Consider the following 16,585-nt stretch of genomic DNA (forward strand, 5'->3'; position numbering starts at 1 on the left):
AAGACTGGAACCTGAGACTCCAATCTCGCACACACTTACCAGAGAACAAACCCCACTGAACACAGCAGGGCTTGCTTCTGAGTAAATATGCATATAATTGCACTGCATGTATAAGAAATAAAGATAAAATTCTATCCAATTTTTGTAGGAAACAACAACTGAGCAGCTTTATTTACTCTATTATGAGTACTTGAACAAAACAATTGGTCATGCCATTAATAGTTTTCTTTTCTATTCAGTGCCCAAAGCAGCACCGTCTTTCTATTAGTACAGACACTAGTAGATTTGAGATTAGGATGAAAGCACTGAATGGAAAAAATATATTCCCCAAAACATTTCCATAGGTACAATTTTTACAAAATAAAGCATATATGTGTATGTGTGCTACTGTGCCCATGACCTTGTAAGTGGAATACATTAGAATTAGGGTGGGGAGAAAGACAGAATCTTTACCTGTGCTGCAGTTCTTCATTGCAAAGGAATCAATGACAGCTATACTTCTGTTCCCACTAGCAATATATTCCAAGGAGATCCGAAAAGGTTTCTCGAGGTGTCCAACCCTTTTCTGGAGAAGCACCCATCTGTTTTCGTTGCACACCAAGAAGAAAGAACAGAAGAAAATCATGGTAAGGGAAAGAGCTAGTTTGCAAGAAGTGCAGTTGAAAAAGCAACTGTTCGACATCTGCCTCATCATATTGGCTCTCTACTAGGCTGCTTTTCTATTACTTTTCCCCAATACAAGCCCTTGCTTTGTTCCTTTTTTTTTTTAAAAAAAATAGAATTTAAAGAGCAAAGATTTCTGGAGAGCCAAGATGTTACTAGTAGTATTCAGCTAATGACACTCCCCCCACCCCCCCTTCTGATCTGTCACAGTTCTGTGCTTGGAGATCTCTTGCAGATGTCTATGCATGCTTTAAAAGAAACACAACTTTTGTGTGTATGTTTGCCCCCCCCTTCCCTGCATGAATGAAGCTGTGAAATATGTAACACATAGGAATGCTTTAAATACCGTCTCCCCATCTCAATCTGTTATTCAGATTGAGAGCAGTAAGTTTCTCTCAAGGGGTTGTTGAGTAGCTGTAATTCCCAGCCTTACATCTCTAAAGTATTTTGCTTCACTCGGTCAAAATGCATCTCCTTCCCAACACTACTATAAGCTTTAAAATTAAAACAGGCCATTTCCCCTTTTAGTTTTATTCTGCCTTTGGTGGTTTTTTAAAAAGGGAATTAATGGGTTTGGAAACCAAGGTCATGAACCAAGGCACCACACTCTACACAGGTAAGCATCAAATCCTGTGTTTCTGAAGCTGCTTAAAGGCTATTCATTGATCTCAATGGAATGGCACAGAAATAAAAGGAGTGTACAGGCTTGTCCATGTCACTGTAAATCAACCCACATAGTGGAGGGCTCAACTACACCGGAGTTTAATGTGTATTTGTAGCTGCCTCAGGTTTCTTGCCCACAAGATGTCCTCTTCATCCAACTCGCAACCTGCACTTTTGTCCCATTAAATCAAGATTTTTCCAGTCCAGGTTAAATCTGGTAGACTTTTTTTTTCTAAAAAAGTGTGCATGCACAGGTAGACAAATACCTGTGTGCGTTCCCACAACATGGGCCTCAAGTTTCTGGGACTTGCAGAGTGTGGGGGAGTACTAAATGAGGGGAGGGGACGGCAACACAGAGCACAGATACACCCCAGCAAGCTCCACCCACTAATATGGACTGGAAACGTCAAGAGAGATTGCAGAGGCATTAAACCAAAAGCACTGTTGCATGGGCAACAGCACACAAACATACACACACATTGGAAAAAGGCCCATGTATGCATTAGTGCCCTTGTGTAGACACAGTCTGGGTTGTTCATGCACAGCATTTTAATATATTTGTAACATGTTGTCGTAGGTGTTGTTGTTTTAAAAAACAATATAAGGCTAGAGATAATTGCTTTGCACGGAAATCAGATCAGTTTGAAAGTAGGCCTGGGAAAGTTGTGGCCCTCCAGATATTACACTACAACTCCCATCAGCCCCAGCCACGATGAGAGAGAGAGAGATGGATTGGGAGGGGGAGGAAATCAATGCTTCCTAAGTTATATACAGTGGACCCCCCGGATACGAATTAAATTCATTCTGGGGGTCCATCCGCAACCCAAAAAGTCCGTAGGCAGAGGCGCCGCTTCTGTGCGCATGTGCAGCAAAACCTGGAATTATACACTTCCAGCTTTGCCACATTCGTAACCCAAAAGTTACATATCCAGAGCGGTACGTAACTAGAGGGTCCATTGTAATAGGGGTAACTAAACTACACTTCATTCAATTGGAGGAGAAGAGGTTCATTTCAATACTGAACATTTTCATATGCATGTGGCAGCCGTTAACAACCCCCCATTTTTTTACGCATTATTTAACAGAATTTTTATACCGCTTATACCATCATCAAAGCCTCTAAATGGTTTACATAAAATATAAATAAAAATGATTGATAAAATACAATGTTAAGAATTTGGTCTAATTTAAACAATAAAATTAGGTTTTAAAATATTCTATTCTATTAAAAGTATATTGCCACATGTCTTTTGAAATAGTGGGACCATTATTCTATAAATGTCTAAATACTGCTGTTTTTGTGGAAAACACAATTGAGTTTTTTGTTCTCTTCTGTTTTAATTGCAGCTGGAGTTGTTTTGAGAATGTTTCTAATGGGCCTTTTCAGGCACCTGTTCTTTTGTTTCCTTACTGATGACCAACTGCAATAAAGCTAAACAAGAAAATCTTACTAGCTTTTATGTGGTTTTCTTTTCTCTTTTTGGTGACCCAGAGGAATCTGTGAAGAGAAATTAAAAGTGCCCAAAGAAGAGGCCTGAAAAAAAAGTTCCAAAACTTCACCAACAAATATTTCTCCCCATTTCTCCCCATTACAAAATAATCATGTTTCCGGTTCCTTAGCCGCTTATTAAGCCAGTACTGTCATATGGCTAGAACAGAGGGAGGGAGGGATACAGGAGCCCCTACAGGAGTTTCTCAGCTAAGACTCCTCCCTCCGCCATCTTGTTCACTATTCCATCAGGCTGAGAAGGGATGCAGGGCCACTCCATTTGTGTAGCTGAGGGACTAGAAACATTGGGCTCTTCCTCTCCCATGTGGTCATTTGCAAAAGTTGTTGTTAGCCAAGCCACTTATATAACACAAACAGAGTCCAGAGAGAAAAGGTCTCGTAAAACTGTACTGGGAAAGATAGGGGGGAAACAGTGTATAATTTGAGAGGAAAGGAGCAGGGAGGATTTGTCTTCCTTTGGTCAGGCCTTGTACCTAAGCTGGAAGACATTAAATTAAACATACAGAGGAAAGCTTCTGCAGAACTACACAACCAATGAGAGCACATGCTGCCTCAGCGACGATCATGCCACTTTGCCTGGTTGCTAAGCAACATCTACACACACACACACACACACACACACACACACACACGCCTTGGTTAATGTTAAGAGAAATAACTCTTAAGTTGCAAACTAAGTGATCCCTGCTGTTGCACTCCCAACACATAACTATGCCTGAGGTCACTAGATATCAGTGTTCTTAGTTAGCCAGAAAAAAAGCCCTCTGAAATATTTTATCCCCATTTTGCAGACTTAATAACATTAAGTTTGCAAAAAAGTGGGACCTGTAACAAATGTTGCAGTGAGGAATGTGCTCAGGGTGCCATGCATTCTTCAAGGAAACTCTGTTGCATCCATTCCCCCTTTCCATGCTTTTCTTGTGCTTGAATTCTGCTTGCTGGTTTCCCTTGCTTGCTGAGAACAGGATGCTGGACTAGACAGGCCCTTGGCTGATCCAGCAGGCTCTTCTTGTATTCCCGAATTTGCACTATCATTAGTTGCCATTTGGACTGGGGAGTTTCCATTTTGCTCTATGATTCCTATTCCCTCAAGAGTAATATGACTACCCTGCGGAGTGGTTTTCTCTAAATCTTCAATGACATTCAGTTTCTCAAAGTTTCTAATCCTGTGCAAACCCTGGACCTCTGGTGTATAGCACCAAGAATTTAATATAAATTAAAGAACAAAGATAAAGAGGAATGACAAACTGTAAGCATTTAAAAGATGCATTTTTTAAAAAATGAACATAAGAGTCAAGAAGGCAGGGCAAGGAAACCAAAAGACATTATCATATTTATGAGCCTGAAAAATGAGAGAAAACGAAGATACCATTCTTTGTATTATTATGGATAAAGGAAGACCAATGAGCAGCTAATTGCAATCATCAGACCTGCATACAGTAAGGAATAAATGAGAATTTTAGTGGTATCTTCAGAAAGAGGGGAAATAATTCAGAAATATTTATATGTCAGTAATAGCATGATTTTGAAAGGGCCTGAACATGCAATAAAGAAGACAAACTTTTATCCTTGTTACAAGACTGGGAAGCAAAAGATCCAACCCCAACTGGTGCAAAATGTGCAATGCAGTATTCTCTAAATCATTACCAATAACAGAATGTGAAACTTATCCAGCAACACTGATTTCCACAAGCTGGAAGCCTCTCTGTGTGCAGATGTGCTAGCAGATATAACAGTATGGTTTACAGGCAAGAGACATGAGGAGTCCCAAATACAGTTCAGCATGAGGCTTCCCCATGCTCTTTACCCCAGTCTTGCCTGAGTCTCTTAAAACTCTGGCAACAAAAACAGCTGGCCCCATGTCACATGAAGCCCTCATAGAGAATTATTCCTTCAGAAGCACGGGGATATGATTTACACTGAAATGCGGGAGCATCTGTGTGTCATGCGAATCATTCCTTACTGTTTCCAAGACAGATGGATTTTAATTCCAGGTACATGGTAGCCCTCAACAAGATGATTTCTGTTTCTCTGCTACTACTAACCCCCTGGCTAAAAGTGTCATGAGTTTTAGGAATTGCTTCTCTGAGTTACTAGTGCAATAAACTTTACTTTCAAATTCTCCGGTCTCCCATAGTTTACCGCGGAAACTATATTAAATTTTCGGTGCTGATGCTGGGCAGGTATTTTATGCTGCTGGAATTCAAGACGGTGGAAGGCTCATTTGGGGCCAGATTAATTTAAAAATCTGCAACCTGAGTGCCTTGAAACTGCTTTGTTTCTGAAGTGAGTGATTCACATGAGGAAAGTGGCAGTGGGGTGGGGTGGAGTTCAGGCCAGTTATTGCAAAGTAGTTTCCCCGCATTGGAAACGAAAACCCCTGAAGCACAAATGCATCACTAATTGCCTTTTTTCTTTTTAAAGCAGCTGTCTTGGCAGAGGTGACACAGACTGAAAACCCCACAGAGAACGATTTGTCTTCGACCCTGGCAATGAGGCTGGGTTTATCCACATTTCAGCATTATGTAGCTGTTAATGCACTCTTTTGCCATTTGAATTGCCACTTGAGTGTGGAGTAGTCCGCACTCACACATATTTAAATTTGTATATGAGGAGCAACTTTGGTCTTTCCCATTCCTACCAGTAGGCATTCCCTTTTTGTGCATTCCTTATGTCATTGGTGCTGTTATGCTACCTATTCTGTTATGACACGGCACACACACAGCTCTTTGCATGCTCACCTGGCTGCTATTGCTTTTTAAATCCCACTTAGGAGTATGAAAAGGCAATTGTGAAGATGTTAGTACAGTTTTCTGGTTTTGTGCAAAACCGAGGGATCAAAAGAAATATATACACTATAGCCTAAGCTCCTGACACAGTTGTAAATTCTGAGCACACATTTTTCAGATTGCTGCCCAATGTATATAGTGTATAATTTTTAATGTAATCTGCACGTGCAGTTTTCTGGTTTTGTGCAAATATCAGGATGGTGATGATGATGATGATGATTAAACACATTCAGGTATGTATTGGAAATAGCTGTGAGTAGGGCCAGAAAAGAAATGAAAGCATTGGGGAAGTGGTGGGCATGGAAGAGGCAGTAGAAGAAAGTAGAAGAAAGGAAGGACTGAGCCTAAAACACTGAAACAAATTGTCTGTGCTATGGAATGGTTTGGAGTCAGATTTTCTCCAGTTTGTCTCCATATTTGAAATATACTCGAGAGTGAATTTCATGCTCTTTATTCAGCTCATAGTGGTGAGGAGGGAATGAATCTTTCCCCGAAGTATCTGCTTTATATACATTATTTACACAATGGGCTGCACGTGATTGGTTAATTCCAGAATTCTCCTGTAGGCCAATCAGGTTGTGGATTCACTTCCATCTGAAGCTGGATTGGGTGGTTCCCTCAGACCAATCAGACTGCTGCATTGTTCTAGGACCAATCAGACTGCTGCATTCTGAATCATATTGTTCTAGGACCAATCAGACTGCTGCCTTTTGGATCCTATTGTTCTAGGACCAATCAGACTGCTGCATTTTGGATCCTGTTCAACTCAATATTGGATAAATCCAAATTTACAGGGTGGTGTTTGAAGAAGAAGAAGAAGAAGAAGAGTTTGGATTTGATATCCCGCCTTTCACTCCCTTTAAGGAGTCTCAAAGCAGCTAACATTCTCCTTTCCCTTCCTCCCCCACAACAAACACTCTGTGAGGTGAGTGAGGCTGAGAGACTTCAAAGAAGTGTGTCTAGCCCAAGGTCACCCAGCAGCTGCATGTGGAGGAGCGGAGACGCGAACCCGATTCCCCAGATTACGAGACTACCACTCTTAACCACTACACCACACTGGCTCTCTTTGAGGGTAATATCATATAGACTACACAAATTAAATATTTATTTATGCCAACTATGACAAACATACAGCAAACACCTCCCTTGGTTTTTTTTAAAGGATAGAAGGGCTTCACTTCATAGCTCAGAAAACCTGGCACTTTTGACTAGCAGTATGTTGCCTTCGAAACTAGAATGCCAAAGGAATGGAAAACACCTTATCTTGTAGCTTCATGTGGTACAGGACAATTTTTTCAGCTGCTGTGTTAACTATTCATATTTCCATCAGATTTCTATTAGACATATTTCACCACTTTTGATGGGATAACTTGTTTTATAAAATACCCTGCTGCTGAGCTGTGGCAAAGGGTTTTAAAACACTGTATTATATATTCAGTTAGTTTATATCCTACTTTCCTTCCATGGAACTCGAATTGAAGTAGTGCACATAAACTTCTCTGGACATGTTGAAACAATTGAAGGTGTGAGGGAATTACGTATTAATATATCTTCTTTGTTGCAATGCAGTTCTACGTACAGACTATAATTCCAATGACAAGAGAGGGAGTAAAATTTATTCCAGTGGTTTACCTTTGATATGTGCATTTTATGTTTACCTCTAAGTTATATGTCTATTAAGTGCTAGCTCTGAGAGTACAATTTTATATACATGTTTACTCAGATCCAGTGAGTTTAGTGGGACTTCTCCCAGGTAAGAGTGCATAGGATCTGCTAGGATGTGATACAATTTGTCTGGGGTTTCTTTTCTTTTCTCTTTTCTTTTCTTTTCTTTTCTTTCTTTTCTTTTCTCTTCTTTCTTTCTTTCTTTCTTTCTTTCTTTCTTTCTTTCTTTGCAAGACCTGAACCAGCTTTTCATTATTCATTCCCTCTCTTCTCTCCTTGAACTAAAATTTGGGCAAAGAGAAAGTTGAATCTATTTGCTCTTAATCTAGAACTGATTGATGTTCATCTCCAAAGGTATAAGAAGAAAGTTATTACTTTGAGTATTTCTAGAAGTCGACCTAAGAATGGGTTTCCATTAAAGGTTCCAAAAGGCAAATATCCTGTATCTCAGACCTAACACATGGGAAGGGGAACCCCAATGCATATTTGTGGTTCGAGGACCCGACCCCCGCGAAGTGAAATGAAGACACAAGGACAAGTGATATAAGGTTGATGGGCTAGAAAAGGCCACAACTTTATTGATTACAGTAATGAAAAGGTATTGGCTTAGGCATTGGATCGAAACAAGTGGGTTTATTCACCTGTAGGTGGAGCCTGTTGATGCTAATCCAACTATAGGCTCACCCCTGATGTCACCGAGGGTCGTGCCATGGCCTCCCGCCAAGCAGGCATCGGACAGAATACACGACCGCCAGATTCCTTTAACGGAATACCCCTAAAAATTGAAGGCATAGGCGATGGCCACACCTAGCACTTCGACACACAACACATTATTCCAATGCCTAACCTACCCACCAATACCACAAAAGTTGTGACGATTGCTACGAGGTAGGCGAAAAAACCAAAAAGCCTAATGCCAAATGGAAAAACTCCTACCAGGCCCCCCGGGCAACCAGGGCGACCAACCTAAGGTCCATAGCAAGGCCAATGACCTAAGCCCTAACTAAAAGGGAGTGGAGGGAGGGTGACTCGCGATGGGACGACGATGAGGAATGAGGCCAGGGAGAGGCTGGCACTGCAGCAAAAGGCTGCTGAACACGCCCCCTCCACGGCACCTGGTTGGGTGGCCATCGGGGGGGCGTGAGCGCCAGCCAGGTGAGCTGGAGGCAGGGGGCAACGCCCCCTGCTGGGCGGTGCTCGGGCTCCCGCCCACAACCACTCCCCTCTCTTTCAGGGAGGAGAGTCTTTATAAGACTCTTGAACTCTGATATACTCCGATTTTGCTTAAGGTTCCCATAAACATTTATTTTAAGACATCCACTTATTATTTAAAGCCTGAATCTTATTTCTAAGTGCTATGGCTTCCCATAAGTTTTTTGCTAAATCGAAAATGTCAAAAGCCTTATACAGTTACAATCTGCTGCAAAGACTATCATGAAGAAAGGCCCAGCTAGGAATCTGCCCCAGTGACAGAAACCACTTGAGTATAGCGCCAAAGGTATGAATACAACAAAATCACATACCCCAAGTCCTTTGGGTCTAATGACAGAGGAAAACTTTTGATTCCACTTTCTTTTCAATGACCTGACAGGGATATATGAGACTACTGAAGTGACAAATTTTACAAGGACTTTTGTAGCCCCTTAAAGGCAAAATGGACTCAGCTAGACTGGTAAAGAAAAAGTGATTTATATGTGTTGTATGTGCGATATAACATTGTGCTGAAGGGACACGGGTGGCACTGTGGTATAAACCATTGAGCCTCTTGGGCTTGCCGATCAGAAGGTCGATGGTTCAAATCCACATGACAGGGTGAGCTCCCGTTCCTCTGTCTCAGCTCCTGCCAACCTAGCAGTTCAAAAGCACACCAGTGCAAGTAGATAAAAAGGTACCGCTTGGCAGGAAGGTAAACAGCATTTCTGTGCGCTCTGGCTTCCGTCACAGTGTTCCATTGTGCCAAAAGCAGTTTAGTCAGGCTGCCCACATGACTCGGAAAGCTGCCTTTGGACAAACCATGAGCGCCGCAATCCCATAGCCATCTTTGAATAGACTTAACCGTCTGAGGTCCTTTACCTTTTTTAGAACATTGTGCCATCAGATGATGACATGGAGTCCCGTTTTTCTCTACTTGTTTTCCCTGTTTACATTTACAACGTTTTAAAGTGAAAGGCTTCTTTGATGTGTCTAGATCCAGCCAATGTATGTTACTGGAAGAGTCAGTAAAAAGTTGATGGAAAAGAAGCGATAATGGATGAAGCAGTGAACTCTTTGAAAACAGACGTTCAGGACATTCTCTTTGAAACTGCTAGTTCTGAGAATGATGAACTGGGGCCCATAGGTGGAATAAGGCACTTCCTCCAGTGCTCAGCATCATTTGCCACCTGATAGGTAAAGAGGAATAAATTGCTCCCTCAAATTAATGTGTAGCTTCTTGAAACGAAAGCCTAAGAGGTGCAACAGAATATAGTATTTCTTTTTATTTAGAATATTTGTTATATCCTGGCTTCTGGCTACAAGAGTCTTCAGAATGGCTTCTCGGCCATGGCACTTTCCTGTGGAATGCCCTCCCATCAGATGTCAAGGAGATAAAGAACTACAGTGGTACCTCGGGTTAAGTACTTGATTTGTTCCGGAGGTCCGTACTTAACCTGAAACTGTTCTGAACCTGAAGCACCACTTTAGCTAATGGGGCCTCCCGCTGCTGCCGCGCCGCTGGAGCACAATTTCTGTTCTCATCCTGAAGCAAAGTTCTTAACCTGAGGTACTATTTCTGGGTTAGCGGAGTCTGTAACCTGAAGCGTATGTAACCTGAAGCATATGTAACCCGAGGTACCACTGTGCACAACTTTTAGAAGACATCTGAAGGCAGTCCTGTATTGGGAAGGTTTTAAAGTTTGATGTTTTATTGCGTTTTTATATGTGCTGGAAGCTGCCCAGGGTGGCTGGGGAAATCCAGCCAGATAGGCAGGGTATAAATACAACAACAACACCATCAACAACAACAACAACACAGATTTAAAAGCAAATGCAATAAAAGAACAATAATAGCACAATAAAATACAGAAGAAATGAAAGTTTAAAAACAGAGCAATTCTTAAAACCATGCGCAGCAACAGGATGCAAAATTAAAACAACCCAAAATATTGGTCAAGTAAGATTGTCTTGACCACTTGCCCAAAGACTACAAGAGGGAGCCAGTGGCTGTGGCTATGAAGGAAATAAGATGGCCACTTAAACACTAAGCTGTGCTCCAAGGCTCAGAAAAACAGCTTGGAGCTAAAGCCATTGCTGCCTTAAAAAACTCAGACCTTAAAGAAAGGAGAGAGGAATGCAAAAGCATTCAGAAAAGCTGAAAATGAAAGTCCTCACTCAATTCTTCCTGCCCAGTGATAGAAGGCTCACTTCAATAAGGACATTAATGCAGGCAACAGCCAAAGATGGCACCACTCTCAAAAGAGGCCTCTTCCTTGCCGGAGAAAGAAAATGCTAACAATATCTTAAGAGTTTGCAGCACAACAAGAAACCATAAAGGAGCTTATTAAAAATACTTGGAAAGAGCTAATGCTTCTAGTGGGAACAAAACTGACAGAACTTAGCACGATGCTTGACTCTTTAATAGAAATAACTACGGCAACAAAAGAATTAAGCCAAATCCATGACAAAAAGATCAAAGAATTACAAAAAAGGGAAATATACAGATATACACAACAAGCTGGAAGATGAAGAAAATCAACAAAGAATAATTAATTTACATTTCTTATTCTTTTGAAGAAAGAGCAGAAGAAATTGATGCTGTACAATTCATTGCCTCGTGGCTTGAATCACTGCTTGCAGACCTGATTTTCAATGGGCCCACAGAGTACAGTGGATGCCCAGGTTGCGAACGTGATCTGTGCGGGATGCAAGTTTGCAACCCACAGTGTTTGCAACCCACGTCTGCACACGCGCGGGTTGCGATTCGGCGCTTCTGCACATGCGCAACCGCTGAAACCTGGAAGTAACCCGTTCCTGTACTTCTGGGTTTTGGCGGTCCGTAACCCAAAAAAATGCAACCTGAAGCAGCTGTAACCCGAGGTATGACTGTACTTGGACCCAAACAGAGAGGGAGCAACCCTTTGATATAATTGTCTGCTTTGCTCATTGCAAAAAGAAGGAGGAAGTGTAGAACAAACTGAGGAACCTAATATATTCATAACTTATAAAAACAGCCCAGTTATGGTGATGCAGGATCTGGCTTCTGAAACAATGGGGAAACCAGAGCGCACAGAAACACCATTTATCTTCCCACCATAGCGGTACCTATTTATCTACTTACACTGGTGTGCTTGCTCTGGTTTCTGGCACGGTCCTCCGTGCGCCAGAAGCAGTTTAGTCATGCTGGCCACATAACCCAGAAAGCTGTCTGTGAACAAGCGCCGACTCCCTTGGCCTGAAAGCGAGAGGAGCGCAGCAACCCCATAGTTGCCTTTGTCTGGACTTAACCGTCCAGGGGTCCTTTACCTTTACCTTTTATACCTTCAATGGTACAAGGAAAGAAGTTGCTCTGTTCCAGAGGGCAAATGGGTAGGACTCCCACACCCCCACCTCACCTGCCTGGAAGTTAGAAGGACAATAGTCAAGGTGGCCTTTTGTGAGCTGAGCTGAAAAGCAGGCTGAGAAAGAGACATGAATGATTTGGATCTGGATCCAAAGCTGTGATTTAATGGAGGAGCAGGACCTTTTGGGGGTATTAATGCTGTGAGCTGCTCCATCCTAGGCTCAGGTTGTATATACTGTATGTGTAAATAACCCACATATCAAAAAGAAAGAATTGCTAAAAGTCCTGACCTTTAGGGGCTGTAATCCACAAGATCTGGAGGGGACTATATTGGCTACCTTTGTGACATGGAGTATGTTCCAGTGATCCAGTCTGGATGTGTCTAAGGCGTGTGTGAATGTGCTTTTCCAGGAGAGCGCACATATTATTATTATTTCCATTTATATCTTGTCTTTCATCTCAAAGGAGCACATGAGCTGAAGCTGTGCAAAGGCACTCCTGGCCATAGCAGCAACCTGAGCTTGAAACATGGAATCCTTATTTCCACATCTAGCTGATATAAAAATATTGGGGAAATCAACACAGATTTTTGTGGGTGGCTGGGTTTTTTTTTACTTTGTGTAGAGATTGTAAAGAGCCTATTCCAATGTTCCATGAAGGGCTCAGATGTCAATTAGTTTAATTAGTTAGATTAATGATCTTTTGGAAGCATTTGCAGCACCTGGACCTACTGCGGAGCATTCAGATAACGACCACGTGTTCTGTATTCTACCTTGGTCTTACAAATCAAAGCACTCACGATGCATGGGAAATAAGTCCAATAAGGAACTGAGTGAATTTCTCCAAAATAAGATCATATGAAGGGATTTTATCCAGGGAATTAATAAATGAGTTTGTTCTGAATTCAGTTTCTCTTGAAACGGAGTCCCCTGCATTACCTTGCTCACAAGTTCTTTTTGTAAAATAGACTTCCTAAAATAGACTTCTGTGTGTGGGAGGTAACATTTGGACTTGTTTACAGATGTAGAACAAAAACCAAAGGAATGATAATCATTTCACACCTTTGCTGCACGAAGAACATCACAGCCATTATCGTGTTCACTCTATGACACTCATGTATGATCCTACTGTTTAATCCCAATTTTACACATTAAGAAAGCTGCTTACTCACAACTACACAGCGGGTTGATGCTCATCTATGATTTAAACCCCAGACCAGAGGTATAGCTAGGAGGGGCAGGGGGCACTGGGCGCCACACCGCAGGGAGCGGCACTTAGCAGCCTGCAGTACGCCCAACAAACGTGTCTCTCCTGGGACCTGCAGGCTCCACCCTGCCCTGCCGGGACCTGCAGGCTCCGCCCCATGGCTGGCTCATCCCGCCCTTCGGCGCAGGACAGGTGTGCTACCCCAGGTGCCCAAGCAGCTAGCTAAACTGCTGCCCCAGTTCCCAACAACATACTTTAACTCATTAAGAGTGATGAATACCTTGAAAAAGACTGTCCATCTCTTGGGAGACAAAAGGCCTGCTATAAATGTTATACCAGGTAGATAAAAATCTCTGACAAGTTAGATGTACATTATCCACACAGCTGATAACATATTTAAACTAAGTCACAGGTGCATGTCAGGGGTGTACCACTAATGCTGGTCATTTTAAATTTAATGTCTGCACAAAGTCACACATGACTGAAGTTTTTACCCTAGTACTCAGATTTAATGAAATCTACAAGCCATTCCACACACCCCTCCCCATTTTAGCTTTAATATTATGGCCCACATTGTAGCGACACAGTCAGCAGCTAGTCTAAGCGGGACATCATAAAATGTTCAGTTTGTAATATTTCTTTTCAATTGTTTTATGTATGGGACAGAGCCCCCTGCAGTTGGTCACTGTTATTTTTTTTCACAGTTTGTGTAATCTTTACACCAGGCCTTAAAAATTCACTTGAATTGGGGTGGGGTGGGGACCAGCAACAGTCGCTTGAGCCTCTTAATTAATTTTGAATATAAAATTGTGTAATGTCCAGTTGTCAAGCTGAACAATAATGCAACAACAACAACAAAATAATAATATCCGGGTTGAGGAAAAAGAAAAGAGAAACGACAACTAAGCGACGTCCTTATCATTCTACCCATGACTCAAGAAAGTGTCCTTGTCACAAATGCATTGAAGTGTGTGAATGGGGCCCTCGCATCTATCCCTAATGCTCTCTTGCTTATAAATGTGTGGCGACAATAGTTGTGTCAAAGTACTTCAGATCAGCCCTCCCACTCCCCCTTAATGCCCTGCAATTCCAAAGAAATGAAGAAACGTTGAAAGCCGGTTTCAAAGAAAAGGCAACATGTTAATGAGAGATAAAAAAATGGGTGGGGGAGAGGAATATTGCCAGGATTCTGACAGACTTCTTTGCTCTCAGACTAAGGAATGGATCTGTGACAGAAAATCCAAAGATAATCCCTCTCCCTCCACAGATATTGTTCTGTATTTACAGCTGGTGAAACGGCTCCTCCATAACAATGCTGCGCGATCAAGTCGAGCAGAAGGAACTATCAACAGATGCTGTATGAGGTGTGAACAAATGACATCCATTCCTAGTTGCAGCAACAAGGAAATGGAAATGGGGGTGGGGGGAAATACTTGCCTCGGCTGGCCATCACTGTTGAGGGAAAAGAGGGGAGGGGGAGTGTGAAATGAGCCATAGGAAAGCTGTCAGGTCCTTTCCTCATTAGATCAGATAGTATGTATGTGGCATTTCACTATGATTATTTTTAATTATCCTTGTTAAGTTTATTACTCTTTATTGATCTTCAAATTACTACGAAGGAATGATAGCAGTTGGGTTGTGTTATTGAGGCTGGTTATCTGCTTTTTTTTTGACAGGATCTATTTTTGACAGAAGCTAATTAAACTTTAAATTAGTTTGTTTCAGTGGTTCTCAAGGCATGAGCTAGGGCTCCCTAGTGAGGAAATGATGGTAGCCAAGAGAAGTCTAGCTTTTATCTGATGTCTTCCAGTGCACACTCTAACAATAGACAGAGTGCCTCAATTCTTATGTCATTGAGGCTGCAATCCTGTGCTAACTAATCTGGGAGTAAGTCCCAGTGGGACTCACTTCAGAATAGATATTCATAAGATTACTCAGTAAGCAGTGTTTTCAAGCCTCAATTTTTCACAATATGCTTGCTTTTGTGCATAAGGCCCTTCAAGGGCTTCAAGCTTGCAAGGGGCCCATGAAACAGTGGGTGACTTCTGCAAGATTAGAATCAGGATTATTTAGTACCATAAGCCTGATAGTACCACCAGCCTGAAAGAAATCAGAACAAATACCCAATTCTGCACAGTCCATTATAAGCCTCTTAATAGAAACTGCCTCTCCTGCCTTTTCCAACTGCAAATGCAATTCATTCTTACCTGTTTCTTATCATACTGATAAAACTGCTTCATCAGTTTTTTTATTGGCAGGTTCTGTTCACCCAATGTATGAAATTAGATTTGGTCTGCCCCGCCTGTGATCTCACCTGGCTACAAGCCCATCTGGTAGGGGAATTTCTGCCTCTCAGCCTAACTCCTTCCTGAGAAGCAATTTGTATTTTGTTCTGATTATGTTTGGTAAGGATTAAATAGCTATTACCTTGACGTATCCATTGACATAGATAGTTTAATTGACAAAGATATTTTAAGTGTTAACATAATGGGATATCCACTGTATATAAATCTGTTTTAACACTTTAACTTTTGTATGTTATAAAGTATGGTTGTGTTCCCCCCCCCATTGATTTTACTATTTTATCTTCTGTAAACCACTTTGAGGTTTAATTGGGGGGGGGGGGTTACGATCAAGCAGTGTATACATTTTACAAAATAAAGAAACAAAATAAATAGATGTATCAGAAAGCACTTCTGTTCTTACATTTGGCACTTTTAAGAGTCCAAAACACTTGATGTGCATTGAGGTAGGTCCATGTTAATGCCTCCATAATCGCAAATGGGGACTGAGTCTGAATATGTAAAAACTCGTGAAGAGTGAATTCATTGCAAAGGTGATATTTGAACCAGGGGATTTCTGGTTCACAACTCATTTTGCGTGATTTACTATCCCTTTACATGCCACACTAGGGGAGACAATGTAGTAGAGGCTGTAACACAACCTCTTTACTCCAGGCTTAATTCAAAGAGCTAGCTAAATGGTTTGAGTCCAGAATCCCCGGCAAGTGCTTACACTCCTATCATCCTTCTGGCTCCTTAATGTATGTTGGAGAGGTTATTATCCAGGTCTGGTTGGTTAGAACGTGGGTGTGATTGGTTGGGATGCAATGAATCATTCTCCAAGTTTGCTTGGTTGGTTGCACTTAGGTTATGGAACGTCCTATCCTGAGAGGTTCATTTGGTCTCCTCCCACTTGTTCTTCTGTCATCACTTTAATACATTTTTTCCCCAGCAGGCATTTGGCCTGCAATGGAATAATGAAACGTATTGATCTGTTCTAAGTAATTTTAATGTGTCCACTCTCTCCCCTTCATCAATATTTTTCCTTTGCAGTTTACAAATATTTATGCTTCATTTTCTTTTTTCTCTGTTGTAAGCTGGGTGTTATAGTAGTGGAAGGGCAGGGTATAAATATATAAGCATATAGTAGTCTGTAGACTTTATTTTCTAGCTGGTTTCTCCTAACATCCAAGGATGCACCAACAGTGCATGGAATAACTTATAAGACAGAAAAATCAAGGCTGTGATCCATAGGTGCCAACTCCCTAGG

At 41.6% G+C, this 16,585-nt stretch overlaps 1 protein-coding gene across 1 annotated transcript in view; it reads right to left on the reverse strand.

Annotated features, from left to right (window-relative positions):
- ALK (ALK receptor tyrosine kinase) overlaps positions 1–16,585 on the reverse strand; it is a 579,386-nt gene that overhangs the window by 211,257 nt on the left and 351,544 nt on the right. Inside the window, exon 5 of the mRNA XM_053382982.1 lies at positions 454–581. Coding sequence (XP_053238957.1) covers positions 454–581 — 128 coding nt within the window. The remainder of the gene's footprint in view (positions 1–453; positions 582–16,585) is intronic.

This window comes from Podarcis raffonei, chromosome 3 (genome assembly GCF_027172205.1).
Source record: "Podarcis raffonei isolate rPodRaf1 chromosome 3, rPodRaf1.pri, whole genome shotgun sequence".
In the NCBI taxonomy this organism is placed as follows: domain Eukaryota; kingdom Metazoa; phylum Chordata; class Lepidosauria; order Squamata; family Lacertidae; genus Podarcis; species Podarcis raffonei.